Below are 23,968 nucleotides of genomic sequence, written 5' to 3'. Positions count from 1 at the left end.
GGGCAATGGGTCCTTTTTGGAAGCTGACAGAGATCTGACTTCAGAAATGCAGACAGACTCAAACACACAGTGAGAAGCAGCACAGCTGCCCTCAAGAAGGGAGGGGCCCGAGAACTGGGAGACCCTGGGATTGCGCTCAGTGACTGACCCTTACAGGATCTGGGTCTCCCTCCTCCCCTCCTGTCATGGTGAGGAGGGATGGGGCTTTAACTCATCCCCTTAGACCCCTACCCAAGACACATAATAGACTTTCAAGCAAGCGGCTGTTTTAATTTTTTTAATTTATTTGAGAGACATATACATAGAGGCAGCTAGAGAGAGAGAATGGGCCTGCCAGGGCCTCCAGCCACTGCAAACGAACTCCAGATGCATGTGCTACCTTGTGCATCTGGCTTATGTGGGTCCTGGGGAATTGAACCTGGGTCCTTTAGGTTTGCAGGCAAGTGCCTTAACCACTAAGCCATCTCTCCAGCCCCAAGTTTTTTTTTTTCACTCTAGCTCAGGCTGACCTGGAATTCACTATGTAATCTCAGCCTGGCCTCAAACTCACATCAATCCTCCTACCTCTGCCTCCCAACTGTTTTAACTTTTTACCCCCTTCTGCTTTTATGTTTTTTTGTCTTGGTGGTCAATTATAAATACAGAATGCCTCCCCATTCTCCCATGTTAGCAGTCCCCTAGATCCATTCCCTACCTGCGTCTGCCCCCTAAGTTCCCCTCAATCCCTCCCACCCAAAGGGATGTGTTGAGTTTGCTTTCACCCAAATAAAGTCTCTCCAGACTTGGACCTCCCCATCAAATCCCCCTCTATACCCCATGCACTGCAATACAAATATTCACCCCTCCTTCCTTCCCTCCTTTCTTCCTTTAAAGTTAAAAAAAAGAAACTTCATGATACTGCAGTATGCATTTTCAAAGCTTAATACAGCAGCAATATGACAGTGTGACAATCTTATGTAGAATGAAATCAGCTGAAAAAAAGACCCAGAGTGAAAATATCAAGGAGATGCGTGGCTTCATGTCCAACACCAGGTTTCTACCCATCTTCAGGCACTGGAAAAGGACCACCTTGTCTATGGGGAAGGATGGCACACATCCCCCTGCGAGACACCCAACTCATGGAGACTGTGGTCTTCAAAACCATTTCCCTACCATAATAGCCATTCCCTGCTAAGGGAAGAAAGACTGTTCATATATGTGCCTATAAATGTGTGGTAACTCTCAGCGCTGCGCATCACCAGTCTTTTTGTAAGTTCTGTAGAACCAAGTTGACAACATGCTGATGGTGTCACTGGTCCGCCCCCTGCAGGCCAAACAACTTCACTTCATTTCATATTACAAGCTGTCAATAACAAGGTTTTATTACTGGATGATAATTTAAAGAGGAAGTGATACTTGCCATGGCCAGAAAAATTCTTTTTTTTACTTAAAGTTTTTTTTAATTTTTTGTTCATTTTTATTTATTTACTTGAGAGCTACAGACAGAGAAAGAGGCAGATAGAGAGAGAGAATGGGCACACCAGGGCCTCCAGCCACTGCAGACAAATTCCAGACGCGTGCGCCCCCTTATGCATCTGGCTAACGTGGGTCCTGGGGAATTGAGCCTTGAACCGGGGTCCTTTAGGCTTCACAGGCAAGCGCTTAACCGCTAAGCCATCTCTCCAGCCCAGAAAAGTTCTTAAATATCAGTCTACATAAAAGTGATGTGAATTGGGGTATAAGCATATCATGGAACTTTTCAGGAGCTACCAAAGTTCAAGTTTTATGATGACGGGCCTCACGGTGCTCAAGTATGTTTCATTAGGTACCCTCCCACAAAGCACTCTGTGCAGATGCCCCGGGAGTGAGTCGTCGTTTGCAGGGCCAAATCACCCTACCAGGTGCGGAATGTGACCTGCACTATTACCAAATGGTCAGCACCTCTTCATCTTGCATTCATTACTGCACTGACAGCATTTTTCTGTGATCAGTAGGATATTCTCATTTTCTGTTCATTAGTCTTCATTTACTCACGGAGGTATTTAACTCTCACTCATCGTGACTTTATCTTTGAATGTGGGGTAGAGGAATTATAAAATCTGCCCAGTGTCAAAGCAGGGCTGGGTCGCTCTGTCACCTTGACTGTTCTTCAGGGACCAACTCTGACTGGGTTTCTTTGTTTTTTTTCTTTGGTTAGGGTTTTACTCTAGCTCAGCTGACCTGAAATTCACTATGTAGTTTCAGGGTGACCTTGAACTCACAACAATACTCCTACCTCTAAGTCCCAAGTGCTGGATCAAAGGCGTGGGTCACCATGCCCGGCCTTCTGACTGGGTTTCTGTCAGGACTTCACTGAGCTCTATGAAGAAGAGGAGTGTGAGGCTTTTACAGTTGAAAGGAGCAACTAAACTTGTCCTGACCTGCTCTTACCTCAGCCGCCTGAGTGCTGGGAGTTAAAGCACACACCACCACAGCCAGCTTCTACAGGGTATCTCTGTTACAAATCCTTTTTGCTTTGGTTCAGTTGGGCTCTGTTCAGGGAGCCTTTTCCCACAATGACAGGGACCAAGTCTCCTTTACTCCCACAGGGAGGACACCCATGTCCTCCAGGATGCCCTCCACCTCCAGGCAGGATCTGGGCCCAGACCTGGTAGTCCACAGACACTAGCAGCCCACTGACTGGATGTGGTAGAACTTGCCAAGAATGTCAGAGAGCAGAGCCTCTGGGCAGTCAGGACTGCTCATCCTGTTCCTACATCTTGAATTCTTCCTCTTCCAAGCTGAAATCTGAGAGATATTCTTCCTCCACCTGGCTGGGCTGATTCCTGGAAATGCAACTGACCTGCCAAGATAAAGCCAGTTAAGAGTGTCAGGCAGGAGAACACCCATGGTGGTTAGTTGATAGTGTTCTTATTTTGTCTCAACTCTTACTGTAAGGTTCCACATTTCATAATTCACCACTTGTTAGGTTGGGCCTATGGTGGAATGAGTCATTGCTCCAAACTTCTGCTCACGGGGTTTGGGGCAGTGAACAGTTCAGATGGTTGGCATCCAAGTGGAAAGCCTTTCCATTGGTCTGGAAAAGCGTCTTCATCCCACCTCAGCTGACACAGGTGATGACACCACTCTCCAGAGGTCCACCCGTGTTGCACATATGGAAAAGACACTTCACTTCCTTCTTGACAGGAGTCCAAACGGCCTCATCTCCACCCCAGTGTTACTCATGCACATGACTTACATGGAAGAACGTGGTTTCTTACATGTTTTTTGTTTGTTTTCTCCCCAGGCCTGGTCTCTTCTAGTCCAGGCTAACTCACTCTGTAGCCCCAGGCTGGTCTCAACACACAGTGCTCCAACCTCAGTTCAGGGATTAAAGAGAAGTACCACCACGCCCACGATGACTAATGGTTTTAATACGGAACTGATTCCAAAAGTTAAGTAATTTTTTTTTTTTTTTTTTTTTTGAGGGAGGGTTTTACTCTAGCCCAGGCTGACCTGGAATTCACTATGAAGTCTCAGGGTGGCCTTGAACTCATAGCGATCCTCCTACCTTAGCCTCTGAATACTGGGATTAAAGGCATGCCACCCATGTCTGGCTAGTAAATTTTTTTTTTGAGGTAGAGTCTCACTCTAGCCCAGGCTCACATGGAACTCACTCTGGAGCCCCAGGCTAGTCTTGAGCTCATTTGATCCTCCTACCTCGGCCCCCTCAATACTAGGATTAAAGGGCTGGTACCATCACATCTATCTATAACACTTTGCTTTTAAGAGAGGATGGAGATGGATTAGCAGTTAAAGGCACTTGCATGTAAAGCTTGATGGCCCAGATTTGATTCCTTAGGAGCACATAAAGCCAGATGCACAAAGTGGCACGTGTTCAACTCTCCACATCTCACATAAACCAGATGCACAAAGTGATGCAAGCATGCAAGGTCACACATGCGCACATGTGGTGTACATGTGTGAAGTTCAACCGGTGGCTAGAGGCCCTGGCACACCAATTCTCTCATTAAAAAAAGGGGGGGGGGGCTGGAGAGATGGCTTAGCGGTTAAGCGCTTGCCTGTGAAGCCTAAGGACCCCGGTTCGAGGTTCAGTTCCCCAGGTCCCACGTTAGCCAGATGCACAAGGGGGCGCACGCATCTGGAGTTCATTTGCAGTGGCTGGAAGCCCTGGCGCGCCCATTCTCTCTCTCTCCCTCTATCTGTCTTTCTCTCTGTGTCTGTCGCTCCAAATAAATAAATAAATAAATGGAATTTAAAAAAAGGGGGGGGTGTTGAAGAGATGGCTCAGCAGTTAAGGCACTTGCCTCCAAAGCCAAAGGACCCAGGTTCAACGCCCCAGGACCCATGTAAGCCAGATGCACAGGGGGCACAGGCATCTGGAGCTTGTTTGCAGTGGCTAGAAGCCCTGGGAGGCGCTCTCTCTCTCTCTCTCTACCTGCCTATTTCTGTTATTTCTCTCTCTCTAATAAATAAATAAATATTTTAAGAAAACCCTAAAAATAAAGGGGCTAAAGAGATGGCTCAGTGATTAAGTGCTACAAAGGCTAATGACCCAGGTTACTTCTGCCTCCCAAGTGCTGAGATTAAAAGTGTGCGCCACCATGCCTGTCTAAGAATCCATTCTTTTTTTAATTAATTTTTTAAATTTTTATTTAAGACAGAAAGGGAGAGAGAGAATGGGCACACCAGGGCCTCTAGCCACTGCAAACAAACTCCAGATACATGTGCCAACTTTGTTCATCTGGCTTACGTGGGTCCTGAAGAATTGAACCTGGGTCCTTAGGCTTCACAGGCAAGTGCCTTAACCATTAAGCCATCTCTCCAGGCCAAGAATCCATTTTTTAAAAATTATTTTTATTTTTATTTATTTGAGAGTGACAGACAGACAGAGAGAAAGAGGCAGAGAGAGAGAGAATGGGGACACCAGGGCCTCCAGCCACTGCAAACGAACTCCAAATGCACGCACCCCCTTGTGCATCTGGCTAATGTGGATCCTGAGGAATAGAGCCTCGAACCAGGGTCCTTAGGCTTCACAGGCAAGTGTTTAACCGCTAAGCCATCTCTACAGCCCAAGAATCCTTTTTTTTTTTTTTGGTTTTTCAAGGTAGGATCTCACTCTAGCCCAGGCTGACCTGGAATTCACTATGGAGTCTCAGAGTGGCCTCAAACTCATGGTGACCCTCCTACCTCTGCCTCCCGAGTGCTGGGATTAAAGGCGTGCGCCACCACACCAGCTCCATTTTTTTTTTAATTAAAAAGGAGGGTCTTTATTAAGCTGGCCCCTACAGTATGGGGGAGAGCAACCCCATCTAACTTTTACTGTGAGTTTTTAAAGGCAAAAACCAGATTTCTTTATTATGATCTGAAAAACTCCCAGCCTCCCCCACCACACACAAATGTCTTTAGCAAGGGCAAGCAAGCAAACATGATCACAAAGGCAAAATCTTTGCAGTTAGCACAAGGTACAAAGCAGATGCCAAATATCAGGTCATTTTGACCTTAGGGTGAGAGCAAACACCAGATACCTTACTGGAACCCATGTTCATTCTTGTTATTAATAATGCTCTGTGCTAATCTTTAACCTACTTTGGCTCCTTGAGAATGTCAAGATTGCTGAGTGGCCTAAGATGGCTTCCCTTAGGTCTATTCACCACAGGTTGTTTCACTAGCATCTCACAGGAATCCTCCTACCTCTGCCTCTGAGTGCTGGGATTAAAGGCATTCACCACATCACCATGTGTAGCCTATGAATTACTTTCACAGTTTTTTGTTTGTTTGTTTTTGAGGTACAGTTTCACTGTAGCTCAGGCTGACCTAGAATTCACTATGCAGTCTCAGGCAGGGTGGCCTCAAACTCACGGTGATCCTCCTACCTCTGCCTCCCAAGTGCTGGGTTTAAAGGAGTGTGCCACCATCCAGCTCCATTTTTAAAAAATATTGTATTCTTATTATTTGAGAGAGAGAAGAGGCAGATAGAAAGAGGAGAAAAAATAGCGTGCAAAGGCTTTCAGACACCACAAACAAACTCCAGAGGCAGGTACTACCTTGTGCATCTGGCTCACGTGGGTCTTGAGGAATCAAACCAGGGTCCTTTGGCTTTGCTGGCAAGTGCCTTAACCACTAAGCAATCTCTCCAGCCCAAGAATCCATCTTTCTTTTTTATGAGGAAGAACAATAGTGAGAGAGAGAGAATTGGTACACCAGGGTCTCTAGCCACTGAAATGGAACTTCAGACATGTGTGCCACTTTGCGCCCATGTCACCTTGTTCATCTGGCTTAGGTGGGTTCTGGGAGTCAAACCTGGGTCCTTAGGCTTTGCAGGAAAGCACCTAGGCCATCTCTCCAGCCCCCAAAATCTTTTTTTTTTTTTTTTTAAGTGTTTCAAGGTAGGGTTTTGCTTAACCTATGTTGCCCTGCAATTCACTATGTTGTCTCAGGGTGGCCTTGAACTCACAGAAACCCTCCTAGCTCTGCCTTCCCAAGTGCTGGGATTAAAGGCATGTGCCAACAAGCCCAGCAACAGATATATTTTCTTAAAAAAAGCTGACTGTGGTGGTGCATGCCTTTCATTCCCGCACTTGGGAGGCAGAGATAGGAGGATCACTGTGAGTTCAAGGCCATCCTGTGACTACAGAATGAGTTCCAGGTTCTCCTGCGCTAAAGCGAGACCCTCCCTAAAAAACATCAGCAACAACAAACAGTAGTTTCAGGCTTGCACATTTTCCTACAATGATGCCCGCTGACTGAAGCCCTGCAAATGCTACTGCTCAGTCAGTCTTGGCAGCAGAGGCTCGGAGCCGTGCGCTGTCCTTCCACGCACCTGGATTAAGTCCTGTAGTTCTTCCTCGCTTCTGGCATCTATGGTCTCCTCGCTGGGTCTGTACTCCACAGCTGTCTTACCGCTTTCTGAAATAAAGTTAGAGGGTCACTTCGGAATTTTTCTTGTTCCAAAGCTTCTTACCCACAAAGGTAGCACCCAATAATGAGTGCTTTTGCCAGGTGTGGTGGTGCACGCCTTTACTCATAACACTCAGAATGCTGTGGTAAGAGGATCACTGTGAGTCTGAGGCCAGCCTGGGACTACAGAGTGAATTCCAGGTTATCCTTGGGGGGGAAAAAAAGAATAATGATTACTTCACTTTTTTTTTGGGGGGGTGGGGTTTGAGGTAGAGTCCCACTCGGTCCAGGCTGACCTGGAATTAACTCTGTCATCTCAGGATGGCCTTGAACTCATGGCAATCGATCCTCCTACCTCTGTCTCCCGAGTGCTGGGATGAAAGGTGTGCGCCACCACGCCCGGCAATACTTCACATTTTTTAAAGCAACAAAATAGAAATAGTGCTTGCCCTGTTTTACAGATAATAAGATTATTGTTTAATGATATTAAATGTCTAAATATTAAGCTGGGCATGGTGGCGCATGCCTTTTATCCCAGCATTTGGGAGGCAGAGGTAGGAGGATCACCATGAGTTCGAGGCTATCCTATATTACATAGTGAATTCCAGGTCAGCCTGAGCTAGAATGTGACCTTACCTGGAAAGAAAAATAAAAGTCTAAAACTCACTCTAGCTATGAAACGTAAAATTACACTAAAAATCAAACAGATTTAGGAATTAAAGACAGTTGCCCAAAGCTTATAATCACTATTCTCTGTGCCAAGTAAGCAACTGACAAAGATTTCCATCAAACATCTATGATCTGAGGCAAGGCATTTTACAAGACAAATTACCCACATAAAGCCAAATGCACAAGGTGTCAAATCTAGAGTTCATCTACAGTGGCTAGTAGGCCCTGGCATGCCCATTCTCTCTCTCTCTCAAATAAATAAATAAATATTAAAAAAAAAAAAAACTTTAAAAAGAGCTAGCTGGACGTGGTGGTGCACACCTTTAATCCCAGCACTCAGGAGGCAGAGGTAGGAGGACTGCATGAGTTCGAGGCCACCCTGAGACTCCATAGTGAATTCCAGGTCAGTCTGGGCTAGAGTGAGAGCATACCTCCAAAAAACAAACAAACAAACAAACAAAAAAAGTTCTGAATTCTTGAGCCTCAGGCATGGTGGTGCACACCTTTAATCTCAACACTGAGGCTGAGGTAGGAGGCTAGCTGTGGGTTAAAGGCGAGCCTGGGACTACAGAGTGAGTTCCGGGTCAGCCTAAGCTACAGACCCAACCTCAAAATAAAATAAGTAATAAAATTAAACTTAAAAATAAAAAATTTAAATTCTTGAAGACATAAAAAAAAATTTGTGAAGATAATCAAGAAAGTCTTACCAGCCGAGCATGATGGTGCAGCACACCTTTAATCCCAGAGCACAGGAGGCAGAGGTAGGAGGATGGCTGTAAGTTCGAGGCCAGTCTGAGACTACATAGTGAATTCTAGGTCAGTCTGGGATATAGAGAGACCCTACCTCAAAAAATCAAAATAAATAAATAAGTAAAATAAAGTCTTACCTAACACCACAATGGACAGTTTCTGGAAGGCATCTGACAGAGCCCTCTGAATAGCAAGCTTCTGTGCTGTCTTCCTTTTCATAACGAATGACAACTGTCCTAGATCAAAACAAGCAGATGGATTTAACATTCCCATATGGATGACAACTGCTCTATGTTATTATTAATTTATTTACTTGAGAGAGGGAAAGAGGCAGAGTGAGAGAGAGAGAGATAATGGGGCACCAGGGCTTCCAGCCACTGCAAATGAACTCCAGACCCATGCACCACTTTTTGCATCTGGCTTACGTGGGTCCTGGGGAATTCAACCAAGATCCTTTGGCTTTGCAGGAAAGCGCCTTAACTGCTAAACCATCTCTCCAGCCCTATGTTTACTTGTTTTTAATTTTTATTTATTTATTTGAAAACGACAGAGAGGGAGAAAGAATGGGCGCGCCAGGCTTCCAGCCAATGCAAATGAACCCCAGATGTGTGCACCCCCTTGTGCATCTGGGGTCCTTAGGCTTCACAGGCAAGCATTTAACTGCTAAGCCATCTCTCTAGCCCCTATGCTTATCTTTTAAATATTTACTTGAGAGAAAAACAGGAAAGAATATGAGCATGCCAGGGCCTCCTGCAGAGGAACTCTAGATGTATGTGCCACTTTGTACATCTGTCTTTACATGGGTACCAGGAAACTGAATCTGGGCTGGTAGGCTTTATAAGAAAATGCCTTTAGCCACTGAACAAGAGCATCCTCTCCAGCAGCCCCCCCCCACCACCACACTCTTTATTTTTGTTCTATAGTAGGGTCTCACTCTAGCTCAGGCTGACCTGGAACTCACTCTATAGTCCTAGACTGGCCTTAAACTCACAGCAATCCTCCTACCTCTGCTTCCGGAGCTGGTACCCATGATTCTTAAGATCAATATCCTAACTAAAGATAGGGATAGCACAAGGGCATGGCCCAATGGCTCTGCTGTGAGTACATCCTGATAGGGTCCATTTTCCATTGTCTTCATCTTTTCTGGAAGTTTCTGATATACTAGTTGTGGGGTCCAAGCCAGCATAAGTCTCACATCCACCCACTGATTTCAAATGGACAGGCAGAAGCTAAACTCCTGCAGATCCTCGTCTGCTAGGAATGAGGGCTGGAATCACAGTGGACATGATGGAACTGCTGCCAGTGCATCAGCCACAGGAGCTATTCTTCTCCACCACCCGCCCCTTGTCTCTGCCTTAGAACCCTAAGCCTTAGGACCATGGAGTCTAGAAGAAAATATCAACTGCAGCCGGGCATCATGGTGGATGCCTTTAATCTCAGCACTTGGGAGGCTAAGGTAGGAGGAACACCATGAGCTTGAGAACAGCCTGAAGCTACAGAGTGAGTTCCAGGTCAGCCTGGGCTACAGTGAGACCCTGCCTTGAAAAGAAGAACAAAATATCAACTGGACTATCTTTTTTTTTTTTTCAAGGTGGGGTCTCACTCCAGTCCAGACTGACCTGGAATTCACTTTGCAGTCTCAGGATGGCCTTGAATACATGGTGATCCTCCTACCTCTACCTCCCCAGTGCTGGGATTAAAGGTGTGCACCAGGGCTGGAGAGATGGCTTAGCGGTTAAGCGCTTGCCTGTGAAGCCTAAGGACCCTGGTTCGAGGCTCGGTTCCCCAGGTCCCACGTTAGCCAGATGCACAAGGGGGCGCACGCGTCTGGAGTTCGTTTGCAGAGGCTGGAAGCCCTGGCGCGCCCATTCTCTCTCTCTCCCTCTATCTGTCTTTCTCTCTGTGTCTGTCACTCTCGAATAAATAAATAAAAAAAAAATTAAATAAAGGTGTGCACCACCACACCTGGCTGGAATATCTTTTCTACATTTGACTCTTTCTGCTCAAGCACAAGTCGGCAAAAACCTGATCATTCACACCAGAGTTTATGGAAATCTTCAGATGACTATATGGAAATTACTGAAGACCCCAAACGTTGGTATTTGAACAACTATACTATTTTAGCATAAAGCAAGTCCTTAACCAGGAACTACAGGAACATTATTTCTTTCCTCCTCCTAAGCGTCTTGGCAGATCAGCCCTCCTATTATAAACTTATACACGTGTAAAGTAAAAACCTCTTTATAAGGCACTAAAACTGTACCCAGGACTATGCAGCTTAGTGAGAAGGGCTTATAGGTAGCTGGTGAGGAGCAGAAAAGGGAGAGAAAAGGAGATCCTTCCCCACACTGAGAACAGACCGTCCTCCAGCCCATCCACAGGCTCCCCTGCGAGGCCGACGCCGGGACTCCTGCACCCGTAGCGCGGCAGCACCACCTCCACAGCGCAGAAGAACTTCGTGCTCGGCTTCCGCAGTGCTGGTACCACCAGCTCTTCATTTCCAAGGTCAGGCAGCTCCTGAAGCTGTTAGGGTTTTGAATTAAAGTCCTTCCTAGGATTGTGGTGTGTTTGTGTGTGTGTTACTGTGAATCAAACACAGGGCCTCTCACCCATGCTAAGCAACCTTTCTACCACCAAGCGACATCCCCAATCTGCCCTATAATTAAAACTTTTCTTCTTCTTCTTCTTTGTTTTGTTTGTTTTTGTAAGCAGAGACATAGAGATAGAAGAGAGAGAAAGACAGAGAATGGGCACACCAGAGTCTGCAGCCACTGCAAACAAACTCCAGACATATGTGCCCCTTGAGCATCTGGCTTACATGGGTCCTGGGGTATCGAACCAGGGTCCATTGGCTTTGGAAACAAATGCCTTAAGCGCTAAGCCATCTCTCTAGCCCTAATTTTTTAGGGGGGGGGTTTGAGGTAGGGTCTCACTCTGGTCCAAGCTGACCTGGAACTCACTATGTAGTCTCAGGGTAGCCTTGAACTCACTACCTCTGCCTCCTGAGTGCTAGGATTAAAGGTGAGCACCATCATGCCTGGCTAGCCCTAATTTTTTTAATTTTTAAAAATATGTTTGAGGAAACAAAAAAAAAATAAGATTTTTGAGGGCTGGAGAGATGGCTTAACTGTTAAGGCACTGGCCTGCAAAACCTGAAGACCCAGGTTTGATTCTCCAGGTCCCACTTAAGCCAGTTGTACAAGGTGGCACATGTGTCTGGAGCTTGTTTGCAGTGGCTAAAGTCCCTGATGCACACATTCTCTCTCCCCCTTTCTCTCTGTCTCAAATAAAAATAAATAAATAAAATATATTTGGGGGCTGGAAAGATTGCTCAGTGGTTAAGGGGCCTAACGAACAGAGTTGAATTCCCCAGAACTCACATACAGCCAGATGCACAAAGTGGCACATGAAATTCATTTACAGCAGCTAGAGGCCTTTACATGCCCATTCTCTTTTTGTATCTCTCTCTCTCTCTCTCTGTCTCTGCTTGCAAATAAATAAATAAAATATTTAAGAAATATATATTTAGGACTGGATTGATAGCTTAGCAGTTAAGGCACTTGCCTGCAAAGCCTAAGGATCCATATTTAACTCTCCAGATACCAGGTAAGCCAGACACAAGGTAATGCAAGCACACAAGGTCACACATGCACACAAGGTGGCACACATGTCTGGAGTTCGATTGCAGTGGCTGGAGGCCCTGGCATGCTCATTCTCTCTCTCACATAAAAATATATTTTTAATATTTTACTTTTGTTTATTTTTGAGAGAGATATAGAGGGCATGGGCATGCCAGAGACTCTAGCCACTTCAGATTCCAGATACATGAGCAACCTGTACATCTGGCTTATGTGGGTCCTGGGGAGTCAAATCTTGGTCCTTAGACTTCTTAGGCAATTGCCTTAACTGCTAAGCCATCTCTCTCTCAAAAAAAAAAAAAAAAAAAAAAACACAGAGAGAAAAAAAAATATTTTTTTTGAGGTAGGGTCTCACTCTAGGCCAGGCTGATCTGGACTTCTCAGGGCGATCCTCCTACCTCTGCCTCCCAAATGCTGGGATTAAAGATGTGCGCCTCTTGCTACTGCAAAGGAACTCTAGACATATGCACCACTCTGTGCATCTGGCTTTACATGTGATCTGGGGAACTGAACCCAGACTGGTAGCCTTTGTAAGCAATATCCTGGAACTGCTGGTCCATTTCTAGTGATGGCTAATTCAGATATGTCAGCTTCTCTCAATGGCAGGTGGCCCTCAAGCCCGATCAGTCCCATCTAAAGCCTGTAAGGCTGAGAGGAGCATATAATGACTCAAGGAAAATCAACAAGGCTTACCTTGATGATCCTTTTGGACCATCCATTGAATCCAAAGTAGTAATTTGCTAGTTCTTGGCATCGTGAGCTGTTTAGGGCAAGGGCCTGATGGTGAACTGCCTTATGTCTAGTGCTGAGACAAACCTAAGGTCACAAAAGAGATACCCAAAAACATCACCACCTGACACACATTTTATGTTGGAGAACTGAGATTTCTCAACACCAAGTTCACTGAGTGGTAGTTAACACTAATTTTTTGTTTTTTTGTTCAAGGTAGGGTCTCACTCTAGCCCAGGCTGACCTGTAATTCACTATGTAATCCCAGGGTGGCCTCAAACTCACAGTGATCCTGCTACTTCTGCCTCCCAAGTGTTGGGATTGAAGGCGTTTGCCACCACACCTGGCTGGTAGTGAACATTAATGGAATAAGAAAAACAAATAAGAAAAAAAAAAAAAAGGCATACACCACCATGCAGGGCAAATCACAGTAACATTTTCAGGACTACTGATTAACTGCCCTCTGGTGGCCAACAGTGAAGATGAAAGAAATTCTAAAGAAGCCCAGGAGAAAAAGGGTAGGTTTGTGACCTTCTTTCCACATAATAGCTCCAGCTTCAGAAAATGGCCCAAAGAACTAATGACATGAACTTGCCACTCATTGCTACTCCTCGTCAAGTTACTACCACTTATAAGTAATACACAGCCGGACATGGTGGCAGACACCTTTAATCCCAGCACTTGGGAAGATCACTGTGAGTTTGAGGCCAGTCTGAAACTTACTTAGTGAATTCCAAGTGGGCCTGGGCTAGAGTAAGACCCTACCTTGAAAATCAAAAAAAAAAGAAGGGCTGGAGAGATGGCTTAGTGGTTAAGGCACATACCTGCGAAGCCTAAGGACCCCAGTTCGATTCTCCAGGTCACACATAAGCCAGATGCACATGGTGGCGCATGTGTCTGGAGGTCGTTTGCAGTGGCTAGAGGCCCTAGCATGCTCATTCTCATTCTCTCCTTCTGTCTCTAATAAATAAAAAATAAATCTTTAAAAAATATATACATATCTCTATGCTTTTTTTTTTTGAGAAAGAGATAATTGGCATACGCCTCAGCCACTGTCTTCAAACTCCAGATGCTTGTATCACCTTGTGCACATGTGCGACCTTAAGCGCTTGCCTCACCTTGTGTGTCTGGTTTACACAGGACCTGGAGAGTCAAACATGGGTCCTTAGGCTTCACAGGCAAGCTCCTTAACCAGTAAGCCATCTCTCCTGCCCATGTTTATGAATTTTATAAGCAACAATTGTAGGCTATCCACATTAATAAGATTCTTTGACAAGCAAAAATTTAAGGCAGATGTGGTGACACACGCCTAAGCACTCTGGAGACAGAGGTAGCAGGATCGTTGTGAGCTAGGGCCAGCCTGAGACTACATAGTGAATTCCAGGTCAGTCTGGGCTAGAGGGAGACCCTACCTGAGGCGGGAGCAGGGAGGGGGGCTGGAAGGTTAAATTAGCCAGGCATGAAAAACTCAAAAGCAAAATAAATAAAACACAGGTGTTGAATTGAGGAAAATAAAATTGGTTGGCATGTGAACAATGAGTGGAGTTTCTACCACGCATTAAAAAATGCTTTGCGGGGGGGGGGGGGGGGGGGGCGTGGTGGCACACGCCTTTAATCCCAGCCCTCGGGAGGCAGAGGTAGGAATATCGCCATGAGCTCAAGGCCACCCTGAGACTACATAGTGAATTCCAGGTCAGCCTGAGCTACAGTGAAACCTATCTCGGAAAAGAAAAAAAGGGCTGGAGAGATGGCTTAGCGGTTAAGCGCTTGCCTGTGAAGCCTAAGGACCCCGGTTCAAGGCTCGGTTCCCCAGGTCCCACGTTAGCCAGATGCACAAGGGGGCGCACGCGTCTGGAGTTCGTTTGCAGAGGCTGGAAGCCCTGGCGCACCCATTCTCTCTCTCTCCCTCTATGTCTTTCTCTCTCTGTCTGTCACTCTCTAATAAATAATAAAAAAAAAAAAAAGATGCTTTGTTGGGCTGGAGAGAGGGCTTAGTGAGGTTAAGGCGTTTGCCTGCAAAGCCAAAGGACCCAGGTTCGATTCCCCAGTACCCACGTAAGCCAGATGCCTAAGGTGGCACATGCGTCTGGAGTTCGTTTGCAGTGGCTAGAGGCCCTGGCGTGCCCATTCGCTCTCTCTCGCTCTCTCTCTCTCTCTCCTCTCTCTGCTTCGCTCTGTGTCTCAAATAAAGATAAAATAAAAATAAAAGTTAATTAAAAAAAAAAAGATGCTTTGTCCATCTTCTGGGATCCGAGGGGAGTTAGGTAGGCAGTTTGATAGCGATGAAGATGGAGCATCAAGTAAGTTACAACTGAATAGTTTGAACTCATACATGTTCAAACCCACATAAAGTAACAGACGCCAAAGTTGTGAGGAGTTCTTAAAAGTAGATGACAACACACGATGACATGGGATTTAGCATCAGTAAGGTGGGGTTTGACCTCCAGCGGCCATGGTTATTGTCATGCACTTTAACCGAGTGACTTCCCCATCTTGAGTTTCCCCATCTAAGAAAACCTGCGTCCAGAGGATTACGCAGGGCGGAATGCATCTGAACAACTGCACACAAACATGCTGAGTGTTGAGCTCAGACCTTGAGCTGCAAGCGCTGCAGGGAATTCCGCCCCGGAACCCACCTTCACTGGAGACGTCTGAAAAAGCGGCTTCCGGTCGCAGGCCTTTTGGGCTCTGCGGGCATCCGTGGCGCAGTAAAACTTGACGACGGCGTAGAAGCCGGGGCGCGCTACGGCCGCGTTAGGGAAGACCCGGACGGAGTGCAGAAGGCCGAACCGCGAGAACACCGCGGACACAGAATGCTGGGGGAGGTGGGGACGGGGGTGGGACACGCCGGTCAGCGCGGAGCTCCCGGTCGCCGCGCGCCCATCCTCGGTGCTGGGCCCGCTGCCACTCCGGCCGCGTCTCCAGAAACCCGACGGGGCGGCGGGAGCCCCTCAGCCGGGCGCCAAGGCCGAGCTTCCGCACCTCCATGCCTTCCCCCCAACCTGGGCCCGCCTGGCTCACCCGCAAGGCCTCGGCCGTGGGTCCGGCGCTGAGCTCCCACACCAACACGGTCTTGTCACTCTCCGTGGGGACCGTAAAAGAGATCAACTCCGCCATCGTCGGGCGCCCGCAGAACGGCGCCTGCGCAAGGGCGGCCCGCGAACGTTTAAAAGGGGCGAGGGGGCGGGTCCCAACCTTGCACGGTTCCCGGCCTGGCCCGAGACGGGTCTTTGGGATCTATTCCTTTACTCCAGCCACACAGCCCCCGTGCATATGGGATCTAGTGCTTTTATTCGAATATATATATGTATGTGTGTGTGTGTGTGTGTATAAAATTATTTTTTCGAGGTAGTGTCTCTCTCTAGCTCAGGCGCCACCACAACCGGCACCACTTGCTTTTTAACTGTTTTTATGCGATCTCTCGCTCTTGCTCTCATATGTGACACTTTGTACAGCTGACTTTACATGGGTCCTAGGGAAGTACACCCAGGCTGACAGACTGCAAGCAAGCGCCTTTAGCTGCTCAACCATATCCCAAGCCTCCAAAAGTGTTTTTGTTTGTTTGTTTGTTTTGTTTTTTCCCAGAGATCTTGCTCTAGTCCAGGCCTACTTGAAATTCACTATGTAATCTCAGGCTGACCTCGAACTCACAGTGTTCCTCCTACCTCTGACTCCTGAGTGCTGGCATCAAGGGTGTGCTCCACCACGTCCAGGTCCCAGTGTTTTTGTTATTGTTTCTTTTTCTTTCTTTCTTTCTTTCTTTTTTTTCTCTTCTCTTTGCCTTTTCTTTTCTTTTTTGAGGTCTTACTACAGCTCAGGTTGACCTGGAACTCACTCTATAGTCCCAGACTGGCCTTGAAATCATGGTGATCCTCCTACCTCAGCTTCCAAATGCTAGACACGTGCCACACCACGCCTAGATCGGAAGCCAGATGTGGTGGGTCATGCCTTTAATCTCAGCACTCTGAAGGCAGAGGTAGGAGGATCGTCATGAATTTGAGGACATCCTGAGACTACAGAGTGAGTTCTAGGTCAGCCTGGGCAACCCTACCTCAACCCCCCAAAAATAATAATATAAATAATAAATAAATAAAAGGAATAGGAGGTGGCAGAAAGAATGTAAGAGCCAAAGGAAGGGTAGAACTCCTTACAACGTGCTTCCTCCAGACATAAAATGGCCTGGATATCCATGACTTCATAATGCTGACACTACCTAAACAAGACTATCATAAGAGAAGGAAAAGATCATAACATCAAAATGAAAGAGAGACTGATTGAGATGGGGAGAGAATATGATGGAGAGTGGAGTTTCAAAGGGAAAAGTGGGGGGAGGGAGGGTATTATCATGGGATATGTTTTATAATAATGGAATGTTAATAAAAGTTGAGAAAAAAAATGGGCTGGAGAGATGGCTTAGCGGTTAAGCGCTTGCCTGTGAAACCTAAGGACCCCGATTCGAGGCTCGGTTCCCCAGGTCCCACGTTAGCCAGATGCACAAGGGGGCGCACGCGTCTGGAGTTCGGTTGCAGAGGCTGGAAGCCCTGGCGCGCCCATTCTCTCTCTCTCCCTCTATCTGTCTTTCTCTCTGTGTCTGTTGCTCTCAAATAAATAAATAAAAAATGAACAAAAAAATATTAAAAAAAAAGTTGAGAAAAAAAGAATAGGAATGTTTTCATTGTGGTCCTCTTGCTTTACAACTGATAGCAATAAGGGAATGGGCCTGGATGAGCAGCACCTGGAGGAACCCCAGGAAGAGCATTTAGTAGGCGTGTCCTCCAGAATGCTCATTGCCCTGAGAACGGACAGGGCTGTTTCCATCACAGGGTTTGTGTGTTCACCTTAACCCAGTGTATTGTGTTGAGAGCAAAGGCCTGGGTTCCTCCAACTTCCCCTCAGGACTGGGACAGCATATGTGGGGACTAAAGGGCCTCTGGTGGCTTTGCTTCCTTCCTTGTCTCTTGCTCTGTTTTCTCCACACACCTGCACTGGAGGTGGACTTTGGCTGTTCTCACACCCTCACCCTAGTATTGCCAGATTTAGCATGTAGAATTTCACAGTGCCTAGTTGTAAGGATTTCAGGCAAATGGCCAGTAGCTGTTTAGCTCAAGGATTTGTTATGTAACCTTCCTCACTGTGACTCAGAAGGACCCTCAGAGATACATCTCTCAGAACCTAAGGAAGCAGGAAGGTCTAGCTTGGCCAATGCTGCCCTTCCGGTGTCCCTTTGGGAAGATGGTGGTGGTCTAAGGACATGGTTCCATATAGCTTCCAAAGTGTGCCCCTCTCTCACCCACGCTGGGCCTGGGTTGCAGCCAGCCTAAGTAAGAGTCTAGAGGTCTTGGGGACAGGAACCTCATCTTCCTCCCCAACCACTCTCCAGCTCCAGCCTACTAACAGTGCTCCTTCCATTCAAGAATGCAGTGCTCAGCAGCCCCAGCTTTCAAGAGCTTCAGTTTCACGATGTCATCACTCTCCCGAAAAATACACTGGTTTGAACCAGGCAAACTGGTGAAGCTGGCAATGAGACTAGCAGGCCAGGTGACAAATGTGAGGCAGTCCACCAGGCAGGAGAGAGTTCTACCTCCCACCTCTGCTCCCTTCTGGGAACAAGTCTACCTTGGAGGAGCTGCCAGTCACAGGGCCTGCCCCACAACATCACAACAGATGTCTAGACCTCTGTGTGTATATTCTGCAATAGAATGAAACAGAGCAACTGAGCCTCCATAGGGCATCAGACTTAACAGTTTGAATTCTTGTGGCTGCAACCCACATGAGGGCAAGCTTCCAAGAAGAGGAATGGACAGCTCCCCACCATTATTGCCTCACATGGGGTAGAAGTTGAAAACCTGGGCTGGGGAGATGGCTCAGCAGTTAAAAGTACTTGCTTGCAAAGCCTGATGGCCTGAATTTGATTCCCCAGATTCCATGTAAAAGACGGATGCACAAAATGGAACATGTATTTAGAGTTTCTTTGCAGTAGCACTAGGCACTGGTGTGGCCATACTTATTCTCTCTGCTTGCAAATGAAAAAAAAAAAAAAAAATTCGAGGTAGGGTATCACTCTAGGCCAGGGTGACCAGGAATTCACTATGGAGTCTCAGGGTGGCCTTGAACTCAAGGCAAAGGCAATCCCTCTGACTCCAAGCATGGGGATAAAAGGACTAGGCCACACTTGCATTCTGCTTTTTTTTTTTTCTTTGTTTTTTTGAGGTAGGGCCTCACTGTAGCTCAGGCTGACCTTGAATTCACTATGTTGTCTCTGGGTGGCCTTGAACTCACAACGATCCTCCGGAATGCTGGGATTAAAGGCATGCGCCACCACGCCCAGCTTTTTATTTTTTTAAATTTTTTTAAAATTTTTTATTTATTTATTTGAGAGCAACAGACACAGAGAGAAAGACAGATAGAGGGAGAGAGAGAGAATGGGCGCGCCAGGGCTTCCAGCTTCTGCAAATGAACTCCAGACGCGTGCGCCCCCTTGTGCATCTGGCTAACGTGGGTCCTGGGGAACCGAGCCTCGAACCGGGGTCCTTAGGCTTCACAGGCAAGCTCTTAACCGCTAAGCCATCTCTCCAGCCCCTTTTTTTTTTTTAATACCATTTGTGAGGAGGGCTAGGTAGCACTCGGAGATGGTTTAGCGGTTAAGTGCGTGCCTGTGAAACCTAAGAACCCCAGTCCGAGGCTTGATTCCCCAGACTCGCAAGGGGGCGCATGCGTCTGGAATTCATTTGCAGTGGCTCTCTCTCTGTCACTCACAAAAATTAAAAAAAAAAAAAATCCCAACATTCAGGAGGCAGAGGTAAGAGGATCTCTGTGAGTTAGAAGACAGCCTGAGAGCACACAGTTAATTCCACGGTAGCCTGACCTAGAGCAAAACGCTACCTCGAGAAAAAAATAAATAAAACTGAGGCTTAGATCGTGCATCTGGAGTTTGTAGAAGTTGGAAGCCCTAATCACTCTGCCTCTTTTCATCTCTAATGGCACGGGATATGAGGCTTTGTAGTAAAGTTTGATACCTAAAGACCTACCAGTAGGTAAGAAATTTCTCACACAAATGGCTGATAGAAACAACAGCAGTGTTTAGACACTAGGCCAAACACGAAGACTCATAAAATATCACAAGCTAGGTAAGTCTTTCTTTTAGACACCGTTGTTCCCCCGAGGGGATGCACCGTTCCTGGAAGTACTGCAATACCAGGTCGATGCGTGGAGTGGACGGAGCAAGCTCCTATTCCAACTCCAAGCTCCAAAAATCCATTTAATATATTGTCCTCGGATAGAGGACGTATCAGATATTAAACTGATAAGAACAGATACTACACTTGATCTTAGCCAAAAGGCCGAGAAGCGATACCCTACACAGCCCCTGCACCCGTGGCACAGCCGCCACCACACAGCCTCAGCTCACGGTGAGCAAACACACGCGCCTCCGAACTCCCATCCCACCCCACCTCGATAGCGTGTCTCGGACACAACCTGTCACCCGCAAAAAAAATTCTGAAATCTTTCTTATTTGGAGAATTTTTAATTCCTTCTCCCGTTCCCATAGTTCCGCGGGAAGTCCTCCGCCGTCATATTTGCATGCCCCGCCCCTCCCGGCCCGCCTGCCTCCGAAGTGGGAAAAGCGCCTGAGCCTCACCAGCCTACGGTTGAAAGGAGAGACGCTGAATTTTTTTTTTTTTAATTTTTATTTATTTATTTGAGAGTGACAGACAGAGAGAGAAAGAGGCAGAGAGAGGAGAGTGGGCGCGCCAGGGCTTTCAGCAACTGCAAACGAACTCCAGATGCGTGCGCCCCCTTGTGCATCTGGCTAATGTGGGTCCTGGGGAGTCGAGCCTTGAACCGGGGTCCTTAGGCTTCACAGGCAAGTGCTCAACCGCTAAGCCATCTCTCCAGCCCTGATTTTTTTCCAATATATATCTTTTAATTTATGTATTTGAGAGAGAGAAGGAGAGAGGAAGAGGCAGATGGAGAATGGTCATGTCGGGGCCTTCAGCCACTGCAAAGGAACTCCAGATGCACGCGCCCCCTTGTGCATGTGGCTTACATGGGTCCTGGGGAGTTGAACTTGGATCCTTGGGCTTTGCAGGCAAACGCCTTAATCGCTAAACCATGTCTCCAGCCCTTCTTTTCGTTTTGATTTTTTTTTAATGCGCAGTGAATTTTAGACCAGAAATGAACAGAAGAGCCTCCGAACCGACTTCTGTCTCTTTATAACTAGATGTCAAAAAAAAGATTCATTTATATCTCTACAATGAGTTTTTTTTTTAAATATTTTTTGTTCATTTTTATTTATTTGAGAGTGACAGAGAGAGAGAGAGAGAGAGAGAGAGAATGGGCACACCAGGGCTTCCAGCCACTTCAAACGAACTCCAGACGCATGCGCCCCCTTGTGCACCTGGCTAACGTGGGTCCTGGGGAATCAAGCCTCCAACCGGGGTCGTTAGGCTTCACAGGCAAGCACTTAACCGCTAAGCCATCTCTCCAACCCTCTACAATGAGTTTTTAAAGAAAAAAAAAAAAAAAAAAAAAAAAAACTTTTTGGGGGGATTTTTAAGGTAGGGTTTCACTGTACTCCAGGCTGACCTGGAATTCACTAGGTAGTCTCAGGGTGGCCTCGAGCTCACAATTAACCTCCTACCTCTGCCTCCCGAGTGCTGGGATTAAAGGCGTGTGCCACCACGCCCGGCTAAGAATCACATTTTTTATAAAATGACCCATTTTTTAAATTTTTTGTTTATTTATTTATGTATTTGCGAGTGACAGACAGAGAGAAAGAGGCAAAGAGAGAGAACATATGGGCGCGCCAGGGCCTCCAGCCACTGCAAACAAACTCCAGATGCATGCACCCCCTTGTGCATCTGGCTTATGTGGGTCATGGGGAATAGAGCCTCGAATCAGGGTCCTTAGTCTTCACAGGCAAGCGCTTAACCGCCAAGCCATCATTCCAGCCCAAAATGACCCATTTTTAAAATTTTTATTTATTTATTTGAGAGCGACAGACACAGAGAGAAAGACAGATAGAGGGAGAGAGAGAGAATGGGCGCGCCAGGGCTTCCAGCCTCTGCAAACGAACTCCAGATGCGTGCGCCCCCCCTGTGCATCTGGCTAACGTGGGACCTGGGGAACCGAGCCTCGAACCGGGGTTCTTTGGCTTCACAGGCAAGCGCTTAACCGCTAAGCCATCTCTCCAGCCCTTAAATTTTTTTAAATCATTCCCTCCCCAGTTATCTTTTGTAATAGCAAATAAACACAATTTACCAAAAACAAAATTTGGCAGTTAACATAAACACCAAATAAAAACCAAACCAAACACCAAATGTCGATATAAAACACGTACAAGGCCAGGCACACCTTTAATCTCAGCACTCAGGAGGCAGAGGTAGGAGGATCACCATGAGTTCGAGGCCACCCTGAAACTACCTAGTGTAGTGATTTCCAGGTCAGCCTGGACTAGAGTGAAACCCTACCTCAAAAACCTAAAAAAAGCCCGGCCCACGCCTTTAATCCCAGTACTTGGGAGGCAGAGGTAGGTGGATCACAATGAGTTGGAGGCCACCCTGAGACTACATAGTGAATTCCAGGTCAGCCTGGACTAGAGCAAGACCCTACCTCAAAAAAAACAAAACAAAACAAACAAAAAAAAAACCACAAAAAACCCTAAAAACTAAAATAATAATAATAATATTAATATGTATCGAATAGCAAGTCGCCTTGACCTCAAGACAAGACTAGACTAGACTTAACATCAAATATCCTCACTAAAATCATGTCTTCAAAGTTACAGTTACTGCTCTGTTAATCTTTATTCTCTTATAACTTCTAAAACATATCAAAATGGCCTTAAATGTTTAATAAAGGTTGCTTCAAATATATATATATATTTGTTTGTTTGTTTGTTTTTGAGGTAAGGTCTTACTCTAGCTCAGGCTGACTTGGAATTCACTCACTATATAGTCTCAGGAGGGCCCTTAATCCCAACACTCGAGAGGCAGAAGTAGGTGGATCACCATGAGCGAGACCCTACCTCGAAAAAACAAGCAAAAAAAAAAAAAATTATTTACTTGTAATCAGACACAGAGAGGGAGAGCCTTCAAGCTTTGCAAACAAGCGCCTTTAACCACCGAGTCACCTCTCCAGTCCTCTATAGGATTTTGAGGTTAGGAGGCCTGAGTAGATCAGTGGTTAAAGACACTTGCTTACAAAGCCTCCTTGCCTGTGTTAAATTGCCCAGGACCCATGTAAAGCCAGATGTACAAAGTGGCAATGTGTCTGGAGTTTGTTTGCAGCAGCACAAGGCCCTGGTATGCCCATTTTCTCTCTCTCAAATAAGTAAATCACAGAAAAATAAATAGGCTGGGTGTTGTAAGGCCTGGGAGTGACCAAGAGCACACAAACCACTCTGAGGCAAAGATGAAAAGCTTTTATTCAGGAAAAGCACAAGCCAACCTGAATTTCCAGATAGTGTGCTTTATAGTGTTTTTCAGTTGGGGGAGACTAAGAAAGGAAAGGAACATCTTTGTTCTTTGCATTAGCCATTTCAAATAGCTAGAGTGTGACACCCGAACAGAAACCAGGCAATTTATAAGGGAGCAGGAAACCATGACCTGGAACCACTGTTACGTGAGGAGGGATAATGGCTGGGCTGTTTCTTGAAGAATGTGGATAGTCCACTTCCTTATGTCTGTTACCATCTTGCTCTCCTTGGTAACTCCATTTTGGAAACTTGTCCCCACCTAACAGGCGTGAGGCTCATGCCTTTAATTCCAGCACTCAGGAGACAGAGGTAAAATTGCAATGAGTTTGAAGTCACCCTGAGATGTGGTGGGGGTGATAGCTATGCTTTTAAGCCCCAAGACTCAGAAGGCAAAAGCATCAGAGGAAACACCAGCATAGAATTTAAGCTAACAAAAACCCCCACAACAAAGCTTAAATTAAACTCTCTTTAAACCAGGTGATCTTTCCCCCGAGGGGGTGCACCGTTCCTGGAAGTACTGCAATACCAGGTCGATGCGTGGAGTGGACGGAGCAAGCTCCTATTCCAACTCCAAGCTCCAAAAATCCATTTAATATATTGTCCTCGGATAGAGGACGTATCAGATATTAAACTGATAAGAACAGATACTACACTTGATCTTAGCCAAAAGGCCGAGAAGCGATGCCCTACCCAGCCCCTGCACCCGTGGCACAGCCGCCACCACACAGCCTCAGCTCACGGTGAGCAAACACACGCGCCTCCGAACTCCCATCCCACCCCACCTCGATAGCGTGTCTCGGACACAACCTGTCACCGGCAAAACAAA

At 46.5% G+C, this 23,968-nt stretch overlaps 1 protein-coding gene and 2 non-coding genes across 4 annotated transcripts; all 3 read right to left on the bottom strand.

The window, feature by feature from the left end:
- Window positions 1-1,564: 1,564 nt before the first annotated feature.
- On the bottom strand, window positions 1,565-15,795 carry Rdm1 (RAD52 motif containing 1). Of its 2 annotated transcripts, XM_004655327.2 has the most exons (7): window positions 15,687-15,795; window positions 15,302-15,481; window positions 12,630-12,752; window positions 10,659-10,821; window positions 8,436-8,534; window positions 6,803-6,888; window positions 1,565-2,821 (listed from the first exon to the last, which is right to left on the bottom strand). In XM_004655327.2, the coding sequence occupies exons 1-7, from the start codon at window positions 15,780-15,782 to the stop codon at window positions 2,732-2,734; spliced, it is 837 nt and encodes a 278-aa protein (XP_004655384.2). In that variant the 5' UTR covers window positions 15,783-15,795; the 3' UTR covers window positions 1,565-2,731. The 2 variants fall into 2 exon arrangements, 1 of the variants encoding a protein (XP_004655384.2); XR_006639015.1 differs by lacking the exons at window positions 1,565-2,821; window positions 10,659-10,821.
- A 4,031-nt stretch (window positions 15,796-19,826) lies between these two features.
- Window positions 19,827-20,017, bottom strand: LOC123463638. The gene has a single exon (XR_006639042.1). It is a non-coding gene; the product is annotated as a U2 spliceosomal RNA (small nuclear RNA).
- A 3,617-nt stretch (window positions 20,018-23,634) lies between these two features.
- LOC123463635 lies at window positions 23,635-23,825 on the bottom strand. The gene has a single exon (XR_006639039.1). It is a non-coding gene; the product is annotated as a U2 spliceosomal RNA (small nuclear RNA).
- Between the last annotated feature and the right edge of the window lie 143 nt (window positions 23,826-23,968).

The sequence above is a fragment of the Jaculus jaculus genome, chromosome 9 (genome assembly GCF_020740685.1).
Source record: "Jaculus jaculus isolate mJacJac1 chromosome 9, mJacJac1.mat.Y.cur, whole genome shotgun sequence".
NCBI lineage: Eukaryota > Metazoa > Chordata > Mammalia > Rodentia > Dipodidae > Jaculus > Jaculus jaculus.
Note: the sequence above shows the minus strand (reverse complement) of the source record. Positions and strands in the feature narration are given on the sequence as shown.